General features: G+C 42.2%; 1 protein-coding gene across 1 annotated transcript; it reads right to left on the reverse strand.

Moving 5' to 3' along the window:
• Positions 1–167: 167 nt before the first annotated feature.
• On the reverse strand, positions 168–15,043 carry MMP8 (matrix metallopeptidase 8). Its single transcript, XM_040976867.1, has 10 exons — positions 14,852–15,043; positions 10,900–11,144; positions 10,106–10,254; positions 9,906–10,031; positions 5,794–5,955; positions 3,521–3,638; positions 2,347–2,480; positions 1,681–1,834; positions 638–741; positions 168–489 (listed from the first exon to the last, which is right to left on the reverse strand). Exons 1-10 carry the CDS (start codon positions 14,978–14,980, stop codon positions 386–388), a joined length of 1,425 nt encoding a protein of 474 aa, XP_040832801.1. The 5' UTR covers positions 14,981–15,043; the 3' UTR covers positions 168–385.
• Positions 15,044–16,027: the final 984 nt, after the last annotated feature.

A 16,027-nucleotide genomic window follows, 5' to 3' on the forward strand; every position in this document is an offset into this window, starting at 1 on the left:
TCCATAAAGGTAAAGGGTACTATAATTGTCTATTACACTTCTCAACAAAATCCAATGCTAAACTGAAAGTAGTAGATATACATAAGGGGTATTCAAGTAGACTTAAGAATAGTGAATGTCTAGGTGACAAAAATGGCTTTCTTTCTTTGTGTGATGATTTCTCAAAGGAAGATGAAATTCATAGGAACTAAAATAGCTTCTGCAAACAGTGAAATATTCCAAATTCATTTTCACTGAGGAAAGGCCCAATAAGTACAGTTTTGGAAAACAACATTACATACTATCGAGACAATTACAAGCAAGGGATAGTGTGATGGGTGTGTAAGTTGTGACTTCTCTTCTGTATCCAGAAAATGCATCCAGCTACATTTGATTTCTCTTCGACTTATCTACAGTTCAGCCATTCATTGCTTCTTGAAATCCTAGTAACTCTGTGAGTGCTAAGATCGAAGGCATAATAGGTGGGTCCACTAAAGAAAATGAAGAAATCTGTAATAAAAGAGAATTTGTTGAGTTAACCTAGAGACAATTCAGCTGTCTTCAATTAAAGAAACTGCCCCTTTACCAATGTAATATTCAAATGCAAAAACACTATTTTAAACCTGTAAACAAATTAGCCATTTTTTTTTCTACTTACAGTACCACTGGAAAACTGCATCAACTTTATTTCCTATTTCTGGAGATAATCTTGATATACTTTTGGGATATCCTGGCTCCATGGATTGCCTTTCATTGTCATACCTGATAGGAACGAAATGTCCCATGACTTAATAATCATATAAAACCAAATGTTAACAGTTTTCTTGTAATTGTACATATTTAATGTAGTGCCTTTACACATGTTTCCCTCGTTCAATCATTGTGATGTCCTACTTACCAGAATTAAGAACATCTAACTTCTTTACCCAAGGGTATGCACTTACTTATAAAACTTCACGGGTACATTCATCTTTGTTTTTTTAATTTATTTTTATTAAAAAAGCAAATCAGATTTACAAAAACAAGGACATAGTGAAAGATCCTCCATTTCCTGGTTCACTCCCCAAATGGCTGCAGCAGCTGGAGCTGAGCTGATGTGAAGGAGGAGCCAGGAGCTTCTTCCAGGTCTCCCACATGGGTGCAGGGTCCCAAAGCTTCGGGCTGTCTTCCACTGCTTTCCCATACCAATAAGCAGGGAGCTGGATGGAAAGTGGAGCAGCTGGGACACAAATCACTGCCTGTAGGGGAGCCGGGCCCAGGTACATTAATTCTATTTTCATAATGAGCTTATTATGCTTTCTAGGACTTTGAGTTATGTGATGCACATAATTCTGTGTGTGTGTGTGTGTGATAAGTTTGATTTACACACCACAATCTATGAGATCTTTGAATTTCTTTCGTTGACTGTCAGAATTTTACTCAGAAATGAGCGTTAGTCCAAGTCTTTGTTCACATTCCAGCCTGCTGCTTAATGAAATTTTGCTCTGTTTCCTGATGTAGAGTTCTCAAGGGTATCATACATGCATTTAAATGTTATGGAAGTGGAATGCAAGCCATGGCAACATCAGTATATGCCCTCACTAAAGCCCAGTGAAGAACACATAGATATTTAAAGCCTTTGCATGTGTGATTGTTAGCAGTGTGCAGTAAGAGTGGGAAATACAGATGTCAGCCTCTAGTTGAAAAGCTAGTTTACCTTACCTCCAGAATTGTGTGTTCACAAAGAAGTATATCTTTCTTCTGTAGAAAACAGCTGCATCAATAGCTTGCACAGTACTGGGGAAGCCATAGTTTGATATATCTTTGGGGTAGCCATGCAGAATATCATAGTCACTCAGGGCCCAGTATTGTCTGCCTGTCAATGATTCAGGCTCTGTGTTAAAGATCTTTCATTTCATAAATCTACTAGAGATATGAAAATGGAACAAATCCTCATAGTCTAAAAAATGAAGGTGGCAAAGTGGATGCAGGCTATGATAGCACTAACGATTCCTCAGTATCTATCATAACATCCAAACTGCTTGGCCAGACATTCGGGTCAGGGCTGCACAATTCAATATCTTACATAAATTCTATACACAAGCTAAATTAGAGCTTTGAGCAATCTTAGAAAATTATAACTAGGATGAAAACACAGGACTATGAAAGATCACTAAATGCCATCTTCCCGTTTTGTTGATGAGAAAACTGAGGCTTCATGAAGGTACAGCCTCCTCATGTCTATCAAGTAGTTCTTGGTTAAGAGTGGCTCAGCCCAGGCTCCTGGCAAAAGCCTGGGCACCTCCTCTGAACCAACAGGGATCACAAAAAAGCCCTGCACCCACCCTTCAGGTAGAAATAAATAAGATGAAAATTGTAAGAAGTTACCTTTAAAGAGGAAAATTAGGTCCCTATCAAAATCCTCATAAGCAGCCTCTATGCCACTTGGCAGGGATGGCCAGAACAGGGAAATGGAACTCAGCTCAACTCTTTGTAGCTGAGGATGTCGTCTCCAAATGTACCTAATGGAATAGAAGGCTATGTTCACAGAATGGTCTAAGTCAGCAGTTTCGGTGATTCTTGGGCTAGTGATGACCATTGCTGGGAGGATATCAGACTACATTGCAGTCCAAACACAATAGCGAGCACCACCAAACTACAGCACACATAGTATCCAAACACAATAACCAACACAATAACTGCGTTATGAAATGGTCCACCTGGTGAGTACATTATAATTTTGGGTGAAAGTCCCAGGAATGAGCTTATTTCATTACATTCGGCATTGTGCTCTACTCACATGTTGATGAATTTTTATAAAGTCAGATAAAGAGAGAGGACGAAAGACAGAGAGGACAATCCTCCGTCCGATGGCTCACTCCCCATTTGGCCACAATGGCTGGAGCTGAGCCAATCTGAAGCCAAGAACCAGGAATCTCCTCTAGGTTTCCCATTCGGGAGTAGGGTCCCAAAGCTTTGGGCCGTCCTCAACTGCTTTCCCAGGCCACAGGCAGGGAGCTGGATGGGAAGTGGGGTCGCTGGGATCAGAACCAGGACTCATATGGGTCCCTGCACATTCAAGGTGAGGACCCTAACCTCTACGCTATTACGCCAGGCCCCACTGTTTTAAATAATAATTTGGAGTTATTATTTACAACAAGTTATTATTTATGTACCCACAGCCAACAATCACACAATCACACACACACACAGATCAATGGGAATAATAATAAATGGGAAAGGGAAATTGCCAGTGCATCAGATCTGCTTCACAGCCCATAAATGATCATTTCCATTTATTTGACTGTTGGTACCAGGTAAACTCAGCTGTGAACTTACTCAGCACCTACAGACCATGTCTGTGTCGCTTTTCACTGAGCTCTGAATGCTTGTCAACATTTTGCTTTTCCTTTTCTTGGTTGTTTATCCAGAATACACTAAGAACTCAGTGGTATGCATACATGTAGAATCCAAAGGAAAAGCTGGGTACTCATGACTTCATTGGAACCCAGTGTCAAGGTGTACCCATGAGGGAAAGAGAAGGAACCGTGCTATCTTATACTTGTCTTTAAAGAAAATGATTTCTCCCCGGAGAGTGGTGGCAGCATCAAAAGTCAGCCTGGGATCACAAGCTCTGGGTGTGGTCGCTCCCGTGGGCTGGACAGGGCGGCTTGAAGGTCCTGAAAGCACAAAGGTGTTGTAAGGGCTCAAGTCCAGTGTGATGACCAGTGTCCTTTCAGACAGGACAGGAAATGCTACCAAACAATGAAGTAACTCTCATGCGGCTCTCTGAAGATTTTTATTTGCTTATTTAATAAAAGTAATAATGATTTTCAGGGCCAGTTCCAGATGAAGTTTGAGGCAAAAAAAAAAAAAAAAAAAGAAAGAAAAGTTCACACCCTCTCCTCCCTTAAATTCTAATCCCGCCTCATCTCCTTCCACTTATTCTTTCTCTACTCCCATTCACTTGCAGGATGGAATCTTGTGTTAGTCTTTTTTTTTTTTTTAACACATCTTTGGAACACATTTATTTAAAAAAATGAAGATTTGTAATCAATACTAATAGCATGGTAAACTTAAACTTAGAAAGAAGATTAATGCCAAGATAATTACATGCAACGGAATCTTGTATTAGTTTTGTAGCACAAATCTCAGTTCAAATCTCAGCTATGTTGTATCTAATATAGATACAATTAATACATTGGTATTTTCTCACGGTAGAATGAAGTGCTACACGAGTAATAAAGAGATTTTGAAACATGGGTGAACAAAAGGAAGGAGACATTTTCAGGGTGAAGGAAAGAGATGAGGAATAAAGGCAGAGAGGAATTCATTCCTGAAAATTGTTTTGTCATGAAAAGAAATCTGATTTTGATGCCTTGCCAACATTGATTCTTAAAATTATCATTTTTTTAAGTTTTATAAAATGAGTATGTGTCATACTCTTCATGATACATATTCCCCTCCTCCTTATCTCTTATCATTTTCCCCAAAATTATTAAAACATCATATTCGGTTACTTATTGGCATATTTGGTTACCTATTGATATTATAGCACTGTCCCATCGGAGAGAAGGAAGTGCATTCCTTAATTGCACTCCTGTCCATCCCATTTTACTCTTGATTAAAAATAATAATTTAATTTTATCTGCAAGATAGATTTACAAAGAGAAGGAGACACAGAGAAGAAGGATTTTCCAACCACTAGTTTATTCCCCAAATGGTTCCAACAGGCAGAGCTGAGTGGATCTGAAGCCCGGAGCTGGGTCTCCCAAACAGGTGCACAAGGCTTTGGTGCATCCTCTGCTGCTTTCCCAGGCCACAAGCAGGCAGCTGGATGGGAAGTGGAACAGCCAGGGCTAGAATCAGCACTGATCTGGGATTTTGGCTCTGCAGGTAGACAATTAGCTTGTGAGCCCTCATTTTACTTGTTCCTTCCACTTTACTACTCATGCGTTAACAAGAGCAGAAAACTCCTTTTCTTGTTTCTCTGCTCTTTTGGTTGTGACAGAGCGGGGACTGAGGTCATTTCCTGGCCCCCAGAGCTTCTTATCACAAGGCAAAAAGATTCCTATATTTCTTCCTCAAAAACCTCAGTAATGCACTTAAAAAATTCTTTTCTCATTCCCTCATTCTTCCACTAACACTACTTTAATATCTTCCCTCTGTATCTTTTTATTTGCATGTTTCTTATCAATGCCTTGCTTTATCTATACACATTTTAACTTATGTATATTCATATAGCATACATTTCAACTTCTATTGCATGATAACATATCATTCTATTTTTGTGTGTGTGTGTGAAGCATATGGTTTGAAAAAAATCTTCACACTGCTGCTAAATGTGCATCTGAGTCATGCTTCCAAGCATTTCATGCACTTGCCACATTGTTACTGTGGAGTCTCCTCTCATAGAACATCACCCCCTCTGCTTCTCTCTGGTTTTCAATGCTACAAATCAGGCTGCAAAAAAACATACTCAGTGTGCCTTGTACATGTCTATTGATCTATGTGAGAATTTCCTTGAGACACAAGTTCAAGATTGGGGATGATCATATCATTTTATAACATGTAAAATTGCAAGCATAAGAAAAGAAAATGTCTCCCATTCTGAGTTAATGGCTGAAAATCATTGTGGTACATTTTTTTTCTCATCTTTTAATTAAGGGAGCAATTGAATACCTCCCCTTTAAGCTTTTTTGCTAACATTGTATTTAACTGGAACATTCCATAATTCAGTTTGTGCTTGTGCAATTCGGTTTGTGAGAGATGCTCAGATGTCGAGTTCACTGAGGGCCTATACTTAGTAATTCAGCGTTCTTCAGATGTGCTTACCATAGATGGCCTGAATGCCATTGATGTCATCCTGGGAGAGTGAATATGTGCTAGGTTCTCTGAAAATGTAATTTGGGTACATCAAGGCACCAGGATCAGAGGAGTGAGCGAGTCCCAAGGAATGGCCAAATTCATGAGCAGCAACAAGAAATAAGTTGTAATCTGAAATGCAAGCATGTGTGATTATTAGATTTAAGTGGATCCAAGGGTGGTAGAAGACTGGTCTCAAGGGAGACAGCCTCCAAACCCCAACTGCCTGGGGACACATTGCTCCCTTTGCCTATCTTTCTCACCTTTCCTTCAAATTCTTCAAGAAATGGATATTAGGAGAACCAAGACAGGAGACATACGTTGAGATGAGGTAAGTGTGAGCTTATCATAAAATCTTAGAAGCTAAAAATCTGCCATTATCCCAACCCTCATATTTTATAAGGCTTGGATAAATGATGGCAGCACATTTGTTGAAACATCTCTGCATCCCATTAATGAGTACCATTAATAAGTGTTTAAAATTTTAAAAAGTGCTTATGGATATGGAAATGCTAGTTAGCCTGATTTATTAACACACACACTGCCTACTTGTAGGTGTCAAATTATCAATGATACATCATAAATATATGCAATTAACATAACAGCCAAGAAAGGAGAAATTATAGTAGAGCCATGGTTCCGTGGTTCCATGGCTCTAGGCACCTGTGTCTCCTGTTCTCTTGCTGGAGTGCCAGATCCTCATGCTCATCAGTGGCATCTCAGGGAACAGGTGGCTGAAAATGAAACTTGGCAGGCAAGGGAGCAGCCTGAGACGCAGGCTGAGCAAGATTGGCTTTTGACCACCCATAGTTTGGTACCAGCTCTTCTCTGTTGTAAAGAATCCTAGTAGCTAGACAGATAAATTTTCTGTCTTATTTCTCCTGTTCTTCTTTTAACCTCTGAGATCATGGTGCCTTTCACAATTGAGAACATAAAAATGATAAAGATCCTTCTTGATATCAAAGCCTAAGACTTTTTGCCTATCCTTCAAGACCTTCCTCACAGGGCCAAGCAGAGGTTTGAGAGCTTCACCTGTAGTCTCTGTATACCCTTCTGTGCCTTCTCTCATGTGATACTTTTTAAAAAATTCATAGTTGTAGAATACCTAACTCATGCTACATAGTATGATGTTTAATCTTAGCAATGATTTTTTGTGAAATTTGATGAGCAATATTTTTACAGTAAAGGAACTAAAGTCAACAGATTTTAAATACCATACAGGTCTTGTAACTAATATGTGATGGATCTGCGGCTGAGACCCCAGGTGAAATGGTAGGGCATGCATTACCACAGTGTTGAATTGCTTATTGATAATTAGCCTAGCAAGATTCTACTCATGTTCCAAGATGTGTTTTTTTTTTTAAGAAAATGTATTTTTTATTTAACAGATTTCCCAAGAGTTGGGGTCCTCCATCTACTGATTGACGCCTCAAATGGCAACAATGGCTGGGGCTGGACCAGGCAGAAGCCAGTTGTTTAGAACTCCATCTGGTTTTCTACATGGGAGCAGGGGTCAAGGACTTGAACAGTGCTTCTCTGCTTCCCCAGGTGCGTTAGCAGGAAGTTGGATCAAGGTGGAACAGCAGAGACTTGAAGCAGTGCTCGTATGAGATTCTGGTATCACAGGCAGTGGTTTAACCTACTATAGCACACTGCTAGTCCCTGGGGCTTGCTGTTTTGTAGTAATGTTCTTCCACCTGAGTAATTAAAAATCCCTCATTGAGTGCTTGGAGAACTGTGCAAGGAAACACAGGAACTGTTACTATGACTTTCTGCTCTTGGGCAGTGCACAGTTTAGAAGGGGGAGAGAGGGAGATGCAGGTAACCACAAGTCCCAGAATAGTGAGAGACAGCAGTTGGAGAAGGAGGTACAAACATTGTCAGGATTCTGAGGAGAAGGTTCTCCTTGCTAGGTAAGGGCACAATGCAGCCTTCGATGCCGCAAAGAAAGATGAGGAAGACTTGGAAAGATGGGGTTTGAGGCAATGGGAAACTCATTTCAGGAAAGGAGAACAATGTAGGATGACTTAGAGAGAATGAAGGGTGCAGGATACTCGCTAGCAGCAGTGAATGTACGATACGACTATGAATGTAAAAGATGAAGGACAAGCCAAGACTTTGTTTTGCAATTTGAAAGGCAGGAGAAGGAAAGGTGGAATGTGGGAGGTAGGGAGAAAGAATATGCACATGGGAGAACACTCTAATTTGATCATTTACTCCCTGAATACCTGCAGCAGCCAGGGCTAGGCCAGGGGAAAACCGGGAGCCAGGAATTTGTGTTCTTCACGTGGGTGGCATGAACCCAACTACCTGAGCCATCATCTTCTGCCTCCTGGGGCGTGCATAACTAACAGGAAGCAGGAACAGGCTCAGAGCTGGGATTCAAATCCAGGGAGTATGATATGGGACACAAGTATATTAATGCTGGACCAAATGCCTAATTCATCAAAAATTGGGGTGGAAAAGCAATACCAGATGAAGCTATTTGGACCAGGTTTGGGTAGATTATGTGAACACTGGAACTTTTAAGCAGGCAATAGTATGACTCATGATGGGCTTTCTGAGGACAAATCTTGCTGAAGTACTGGGAAAAAATGAGAGGCAGAGGGTGGAGGCAATGTGTCCTGGTAGGAATCATTGCATATATTTACGTAAGTGGTAATTTAATGATGACCTGAATTCGTGAAGAATACATGGAAACACAGTATTATGGGAAATTGTTTTTTATGTCTGTGTACACAAGGTCGTTACTACGGAATAGACACAACACGTAGCCAGAGAGACTGGTAAAAGAACAGATTCAAGCAAAGTTAGAAAACAACTTTCCTTTTATTTTCTAGAATGTGCTGTCACACTGTGACCCTATAGCCTTGTCAAGTTCTGCATCCTCTCAGACCTTAGTAAGGTTAAGTGTTCTCCCAAACAGATGGTTTTGATACAAGGGGACAAGCCGTTGGCAAAAACTCCAGGAACTTGACTAGAGGGAAGGGAGCTGCTTTTATTCCTAGATGAGTATAATTCTAAATTTCCAAAAAAAAAAATAGGCCTCTGGAAAACATCATTCAATTTCAGAATATTAAAAATATATGCTCTAAAGGAGTGGGCAGCAAACCTTACGTGCTAAATAGTCCACTCTCAGCTCTGTCATTGCAGGGTGGAAGTAGCCGTGAATGACACACGAGCAAATGAGTTGGCCTAGTTTCAAAGTATAACCTGTCTGTATAAACAGGGAGCAGGAAGGAGCAGGACCTGACCTATGGTTTTTTGATCCCTGCCTTGGACACTTCAAGTGCATCCCACAGAAATTCGTGTGCTAGAAGCTTCCTTTCCCAATCACTGGGAAGCAGAGCCCTGCTCTCGTGGGTGGATAAGGAGTGCTACAGAATGTGCCTGGCTGTAAGCTTTCCCTCTCTGCCCTACTTTGCTCCTCTACCGTGTGAGGATGTAGCATGTTGTCAGATGCCAACACCTTCATTTCGGTTTTCCGAGATTCCAGCACTGTGACGAGTTCTGTTCTTTATAAATCATTTAGAGGTGGTTTGTGTTGTGGCATAGTGCATTAAGTCTCTTATAGTGTCCCATAGGGGAGACAGCTCAAGTCCTGGTTCTTCCACCTGCACTTTCTTAGCCAACATGTCTGGAAAAACAGCATAAAATGGCCCAAGTACCCAGGCCCCAAACCTGTGTATGAGACTCAAATGAAGCTCTAGGCTCCTGGCTCTCAGCCTGGCCCAGCCCTGGCCTTTACAGCCATTTAGGAGAGTAAGCCAGTGGATGGAAGCTGCTTCTACGTTTCTCTCTCTAATTCTGCCTTTCAAGTAAGTTAGTAAGTAAATAAATAAATAATCCAATGTCAAGTGTTCTATTAGATTAAAACTAAAGTGTTAAAAGACACTGCTCTAGGAAATAAGATTAGAAACGAGATTTTTAAAAATCTAAGTTGACTATATCTTGAGGTCGGAAACATTGCAATAGATCAGTTTGTGTGAATTTAAAATTTTACAATATCCTGAGTATATGTTAGCTAGAGTGGAAAAGGCTAGTTCAGAGATTGTGTGTAACTATGACCTCGGATAACTTACTTCTGGAGGTTTTAGTCCATGTTTCTTCAGCATCAAAATGAGCATCTCCTCCAATGCCTCGGCCCGGCTGGAAGGCATGGGCGAGGACTCCATTGGGTCCATCAAAGGGAGAATTGTCACCATGAGCTGAAACAAAACAATTTACGTGAGTCTCAGGCTTGTGAAGAAAGCAGAACTGCACATGACTTCTTGGAGCCTACCTCCTTGGGCAAAAGCAATATTGATGTCTGCGTCTCCCTGAAGGATTCTGGTGAAGGTCAGAGGGCTTACGGCACTCCAGACTTGAAAGGCTTTCTCAATAGCTGCTTCCACATCAGCTCTTGACAACTGTGGGGTATAGTTTATAATCCTTCAAAATGAGAAGGGGCACAAAGAGCTGATTAATGCTTAGAACAACTGTCAGCAGAATAGGGTGCTGTCCTTGGAGTGAGTTGCGTATGTGACATAATGTCACCAGAGAGAGTACGAAGAGGGAAACTCGTCTCAGAGACAATGACAGACATTGGTCTGGACTAGTTTTTCCAGGTCTCTAAACCTCAGATTGTTAATAAAGTCAGAGTATAAGATAGTGTTTTTCTGGAGCTTGAACACATATAAAGCATGCAATTTGATACATGGCAAATAGTGTTCAACAAATATGGATATTAATGTTATCATTAAGATATATGAAGGATGGGACTACTCTTTAGCAATGATTGAATTCTGGGCTCTAAATAATGGCTTAGGAAGGCACCTAGCACCCAAATCGTCCTCTTTGGGTTATTGGAGAAGGCTTTGAAGTGAAAAGAGCCCATGGGAGTTGTTCTCTTTCATTTTCATATTCATTTGCTATTCACAGCTCTGCTCAGCACCACTGAACTCAGTCATACTCTTACATAGGAGCGCTTATCAATCTGTGCCTGTTTTGTTCCAAGTTCTAGAGCAGTGTGCTGTATCTCAGGAGGGCTTGGTAACTTCTGCACCAGTGGATGAAATGTGAAGCTTGGAAGATCACCTGTAAGTCAGGTCGGTGCTTTCCCACCGGGGGTTTCCCGGGGTTAACACAAAGCTGCCGGTGTCGGGCACTCCACAGCGAGGCTTCTCCATCATTTCCAGAGTTTCTGCATTTGGCTTCCCCGTCACATTCAACCCAAAAAATCGTTGCATTTCTTTAAGCTTTTCAACAACCATACTTATGTTGTTCCTTCTCGCAGACCGATATTGGTGGCTTGGTAATTGGTAGAACTTTTCTAGGTAATTCTGAACAAAGACAAACGTATGAGTGATTAGTGTCTTCTATAAAACAGCTTGTGTCCTACAGGCATTTTCTAATCTTTCCTAAGTAGCTGTAGATGTCCAGCAAGGACTAAAGAGCCAGGCAGCCACAGGAACAGAAACATACATTCATGGGTTGACCTAGAGACTCGTAAAAAACAATTGATCAAACACACAAAAACAAAAACAAAACTTCATGTTTAGTGCTCCAATTAATGTTCACAAGGAAAAATGAGCTATCCTAAAGAAAAAGGACAAAATGCTGCTATGTAGTCAGAAGATGGCTTATTTTTATAATACATAAAATTAATTGACTTCTCCTCAGCTATTAGCTCATCAATACAGATCTTGCATTTTTAAAAATCCTATTTTTATAACTGTAGAGCAAGTTTAATGATCTTCATAAAGAAATAGAGACACAGGGATGTAAGGAATTCCCAGGTGACAATTCTGGTCCCAACTCACAGTGTTGTCTCTCAAACAAGAATTGATAATTTCCAAAGAAGAGTATAAAATATGTTTTGAGGTAGCAGCAGCATCATTGCTAGCAGAATCCTATTTATTTATTTATTTCTCACACTTTAAAAGGGGTCAACACTCATTAGGAAGCACAGATTCGAAGGTGATATCAAGCCAATCTGATAAGATTTCCTTATCTGAGTGTCTTACATAACACTAGGCACTTCACAGGTGACAGAGCTAGCGCATGCACTTTGAATCAGAAAAATGTGGGTTCAAATCTCAGTGTTGCCATGGATTACACGTAAATCCTTACACACGTTACTAGCCTGATTTAAGACTCATTACTATCTCTGAAATGGGACTAATAACACCCTCTCCACAGGATTGCTGTGTAGATCAAAATGAGACAATGTTTGCAAATACTTAGCCAGGAGTTTTGGACAGAGGAAGCACCCATGGACCCTAAGCATTATCACCGTGAATGCTGTGACATTGAAACTAATACTCAGAACAAAGAAAGAAAACAGGAATAAGAACAATGTTTTTGAAGAGCTTCAGTGCTAAGAAAACTGTGCAGGAGGTATTTATAACAGTACTCCTTAGCATTTCTTAAAAGCTTGGATTGACTTTCATACTGGGATACAATGAAGAAAAGTTGTTGGTTCTGCTTTAACAATGCTCTCAAGGGCTTATAAGCAGCCTACAGTCTGATGCTGGGAGGTTCAAGGAAATGATAAGCAGATTAGACACACAGCAGCTGGGCTGCAGATATATGGAAAAGAAAATAAGATGAAGACAGGAAACCATTTGGTTGAAAAAATAAAAACTTTCTGCATAAGACAGCTCCTTGGCTGGAGAAAGACTTGCAGCAGGATTTTCGAGTTTATTTTCATACCCAACTTTTACCAGACCTAGTCCTTGCCCACTTGGACACTTCCAAATTGCTGCAAGATGTTCAACCCTAAGCAAATCACCCAGATAATTTCTCCTCCTCTTCCTCCTTCTTCTTTCTTTTCTTATTTTAGACGATGTTTATATAGTCAATCCGGGTGAGAAGGATCTAGGGTTAGGCAGAAGTAGGTGTAATCTTTGTTTCCAAACTTTTGATTTCTTCTTCCCATTTTTGGGACGGGAGGGCCAATAAGGGGAGAGGCCATACCCAGCATCCCAACTATCCCAGTACCCAAAATGGGAAAAGACCACCTGCTATCAACCCAGGGGCACAGTGTTGCACATACTCTGGTTCTGCCCAGGTGAATGTGAGAGTTCTGAAATGCTATCAATCTTGCCAGTCTGTGGATGAGGAATCCCTTCCAATGTCCATTGGCTAACACAGTCAACCCTATAGTCTCCATTTGCCTAGATATTTGCTGTCATTGTTTGGCTGGGTAGTTGTCCATATGCTCTGTTCTTCATTCTCTGCTATGGTACCAGATGTCCTTTGCAGGCCCCAACATGGGCTACCATGTTCTCCATGTGCACCATGGTCTGCTGTCTAGAACTCCATCCTCTGCACTGAGGAGCATCAGTGTTCTGCTAGAAGTGCTCATAGACCTGAGCCAGGCAACCTGGCCAAGCTGTATCCCCACCCCTGGGGCTTATGGATCCAGCACCCAGCGTGCAGGTGGACCCAAGGGAGCTGGGTGATGTGACTTGGGACCCACTGGACCCTCTACCCTGGGGCTCATAGACGAGGCACCTACCACACAGGTGGGCCCAATATCTGGGCCAGGAGACCCAACCCCCTCTAGACACTCCCCCACCCCTGGGGCTCATGAAACCAGTGCCTACAACATATGCAGGCCCAGTGATCTGAGCCAGAAAACCCAGCCCCTGCAGACCCCCAACCCCCGGGACTCATGGATCTACCACCCCCCTTGCAGGCCCAAGGGCCCTCTGTCCCTGGGGTTCAGGAACTCAACACCCAGTACCCCCAGACTGGCATGGCTCATCTCTCCTTGGCATTCACCAATGGGTGGGGTGCTTCAGCCTAGTTTGGTCCAACCTTCCTGCAGTTCAGCTTGTGCTAGTTGGTGCTGCAGCCTAGCCTTGCCCAGCCAGACCCAAGTCCTGGCCCTAATGTGAATTGGCTGGTGTTGCAGCTCAACCTGGCCCCACCTGTACCCCATCCTTGTTATAAGATCTAACAGTGAGTGCTAAGAATTGGCCCAGGCTGGCCCACCCCCTGAACTGACCCACATGTATGCCAACAGGTACTGTAACTTGGTCTGGTTTGGGCTGCTCCTTGTCTTGGTTCTTGCACTTACCTGAATGGACTGCAACCTGACAAAGCAGATCACCAAACTCCTCTATCTGGTCTTCTCCCAGTGGCAGATCTTGCGCACACCAGTGGGTTCTTGGCCCAGATTGACCTGTTGTCCTGGCAGGAACTGTGTCCTTGCCCAATCAGCCCATATCCTTTCTGATTCTTATCATTAGGTGTTACAGCCAGCCACACCTTTTCCACTACCAGACACAGGTCTCTCATGGTTCAGCTAGAGCTGAGACCTAGCACAGCTCGTTCTACACCCACACTGACTCTCACGAGTACCAGTGGGTGCTGGGGTCTAGCCCAGTCTGACCAGTTCACACCACTGCTGAGGGAGATTGCAGCCATGTTCATCCCAGGACAATGCACTGATCTGGTTCTTGCGTTCACCAGTAGGAATACCAGCCCAGCAGGGGCATCCCCTTAGCTCCTTAACCAGACAAATTCCCAGCCACACCTCTTGTGCATGCCAATAGAGATTGCTACTCCACATGGGTGAACCCACATACTCCCTTGCAGATTCTACCCCCAGACCTGACTCACTCACATATTTGTTGACTTCATGGCCCAGCCTCACAGTACCCATTCCCTTTTCTGATGCTGGTGGGTTCTATGTTGTAGCCCTTCAAGTAGAGTAGCCTTGTCTGTGGAAGTCCCAGAGAAGTCATCCATCACCTGGACATTAACTCTCAGGTCCCTGCTTATCCCCACCTGTGCCATCACCCAGACTCCTTGTAACCCCGTACCCACAAGTCCACAGAGCACACTGCTGTGTGGCCTGAGGGCTTCACCTGGCACCACTGGCACTCAAGCAACCCAGCCCGAATTCTCATATCTCAGACACAGCACCCAGATAATTTCTTTCAGGCTGTTTCCATGAATCAGAGTCCTAGAGAATCAACTCTCACAATTTTCTAATAATTGAAAAATCAACCACCTATCTAAATGATAGTTCATTTACCTGAACAATTTCTGCATTTTTGTCTTCTGGGTGTTCCAAAGGTACTGAAAAGGCTCCAGAAAGCAGCATGTGGAGTAAGAACAGGACCAGAAGTGCATGCAGGGAGACCATGGCCTTCTTTCCAGACATTACTTCTCCTGGTTCTCTTTTCTGCTTCCCTGGGGGAAGGCCCTGCCCTTGAATGGGGACCCTGAGGTTCATCAAATTGTGATCATGCAGTGATCTTTTAGCCCTTTTAAAGCTATGTCTTAAACAGTTGCTGCATCAGGAACATGAAGCAACACAGGTTAATTACACTGTGAAAATGTTGCAATTATTATAAGGTGATTTAGTGTTCCAAAATGGGGCATTCATGCAATAAAAAGGTATAGCTTTTTACTTCTGCTTTTGGGGTTCTCAGTCAGGGTTTTTTTTTTTCATAATTGCATGGTCAAAGAAAAGGAACAGGAGACTAAGTCTGAAGTTGTAGGCTTGCATTTCCTGATTATGTAAGACACTGGGACTGTATTACTTTGTGCGGAGGAATCTTGTGAGTTGGTGGTAGGTGTTGTGGGACCAAGAAACTACACGAGAGACTCTCTGTACTGATACTTCAGTGTAAGTGAAGTGGCTGTGCCTGCGTGCACTGCCACTAGCACGATCTATGTGGGGAAGGCAGAGAAGCTTCTGCAGAATGTGGTCCTTGGCATTAATTCACTGTATAAGCTGGATTTTTAATGAAAAAGACAGAGAATAATACTACGATAAGCATTTGAATATTTATAATGTGCCAGATGTTTATGCCATAAATATGTATTACTCGGGTCTTCCTCATTTAGTCTTAGTAAAGAGATTCTATTTTAGTCTTCATTTTTAGATGAAGTTAAATTTAGAGAGAGTTGGAGGACTCAGGCAAGTCCTAGCTTAGTAGTAACTTTAGAGACTGAATCAGCAGCTGGTAAGTATATCAGGCTCTGCTAGGAGCCTCCCATTTGAGTTCCAGGATGTCCTGTAATAGCTGGGATTCCTGGTTTATGTTCATGAAGCAGGCAGCAAAGAGGGGGAATGAGTGGGTTTACATATTCCCAAAGGAATCAGATGCCATGAGGATTTCCAGACAATGTAGCTACCTAGGAGTTTGTATAGTCAGAGGCTTCTGGAATGCTTTTCAAGTTGTTTTTAATTTATTTGGAAACA

This window comes from Ochotona curzoniae, unplaced genomic scaffold (assembly GCF_017591425.1).
Source record: "Ochotona curzoniae isolate NIBS_2020 unplaced genomic scaffold, NIBS_Ocur_1.0 contig_2723, whole genome shotgun sequence".
NCBI lineage: Eukaryota > Metazoa > Chordata > Mammalia > Lagomorpha > Ochotonidae > Ochotona > Ochotona curzoniae.

What these genes read in the sequence shown, in the direction of transcription:
- MMP8 (XM_040976867.1), bottom strand. Translation starts at nt 14,980, where the DNA reads ATGTCTGGAAAGAAGGCCATGGTCTCCCTGCATGCACTTCTGGTCCTG. An exon ending in AGCACCGACCTGACTTACAG is followed by an intron (nt 10,255 to 10,899) that starts GTGATCTTCCAA and finishes CTCATTTTGAAG; the next exon opens with GATTATAAACTATACCCCAC. An exon ending in ATGGACTAAAACCTCCAGAA is followed by an intron (nt 5,956 to 9,905) that starts GTAAGTTATCCG and finishes CTTGCATTTCAG; the next exon opens with ATTACAACTTATTTCTTGTT.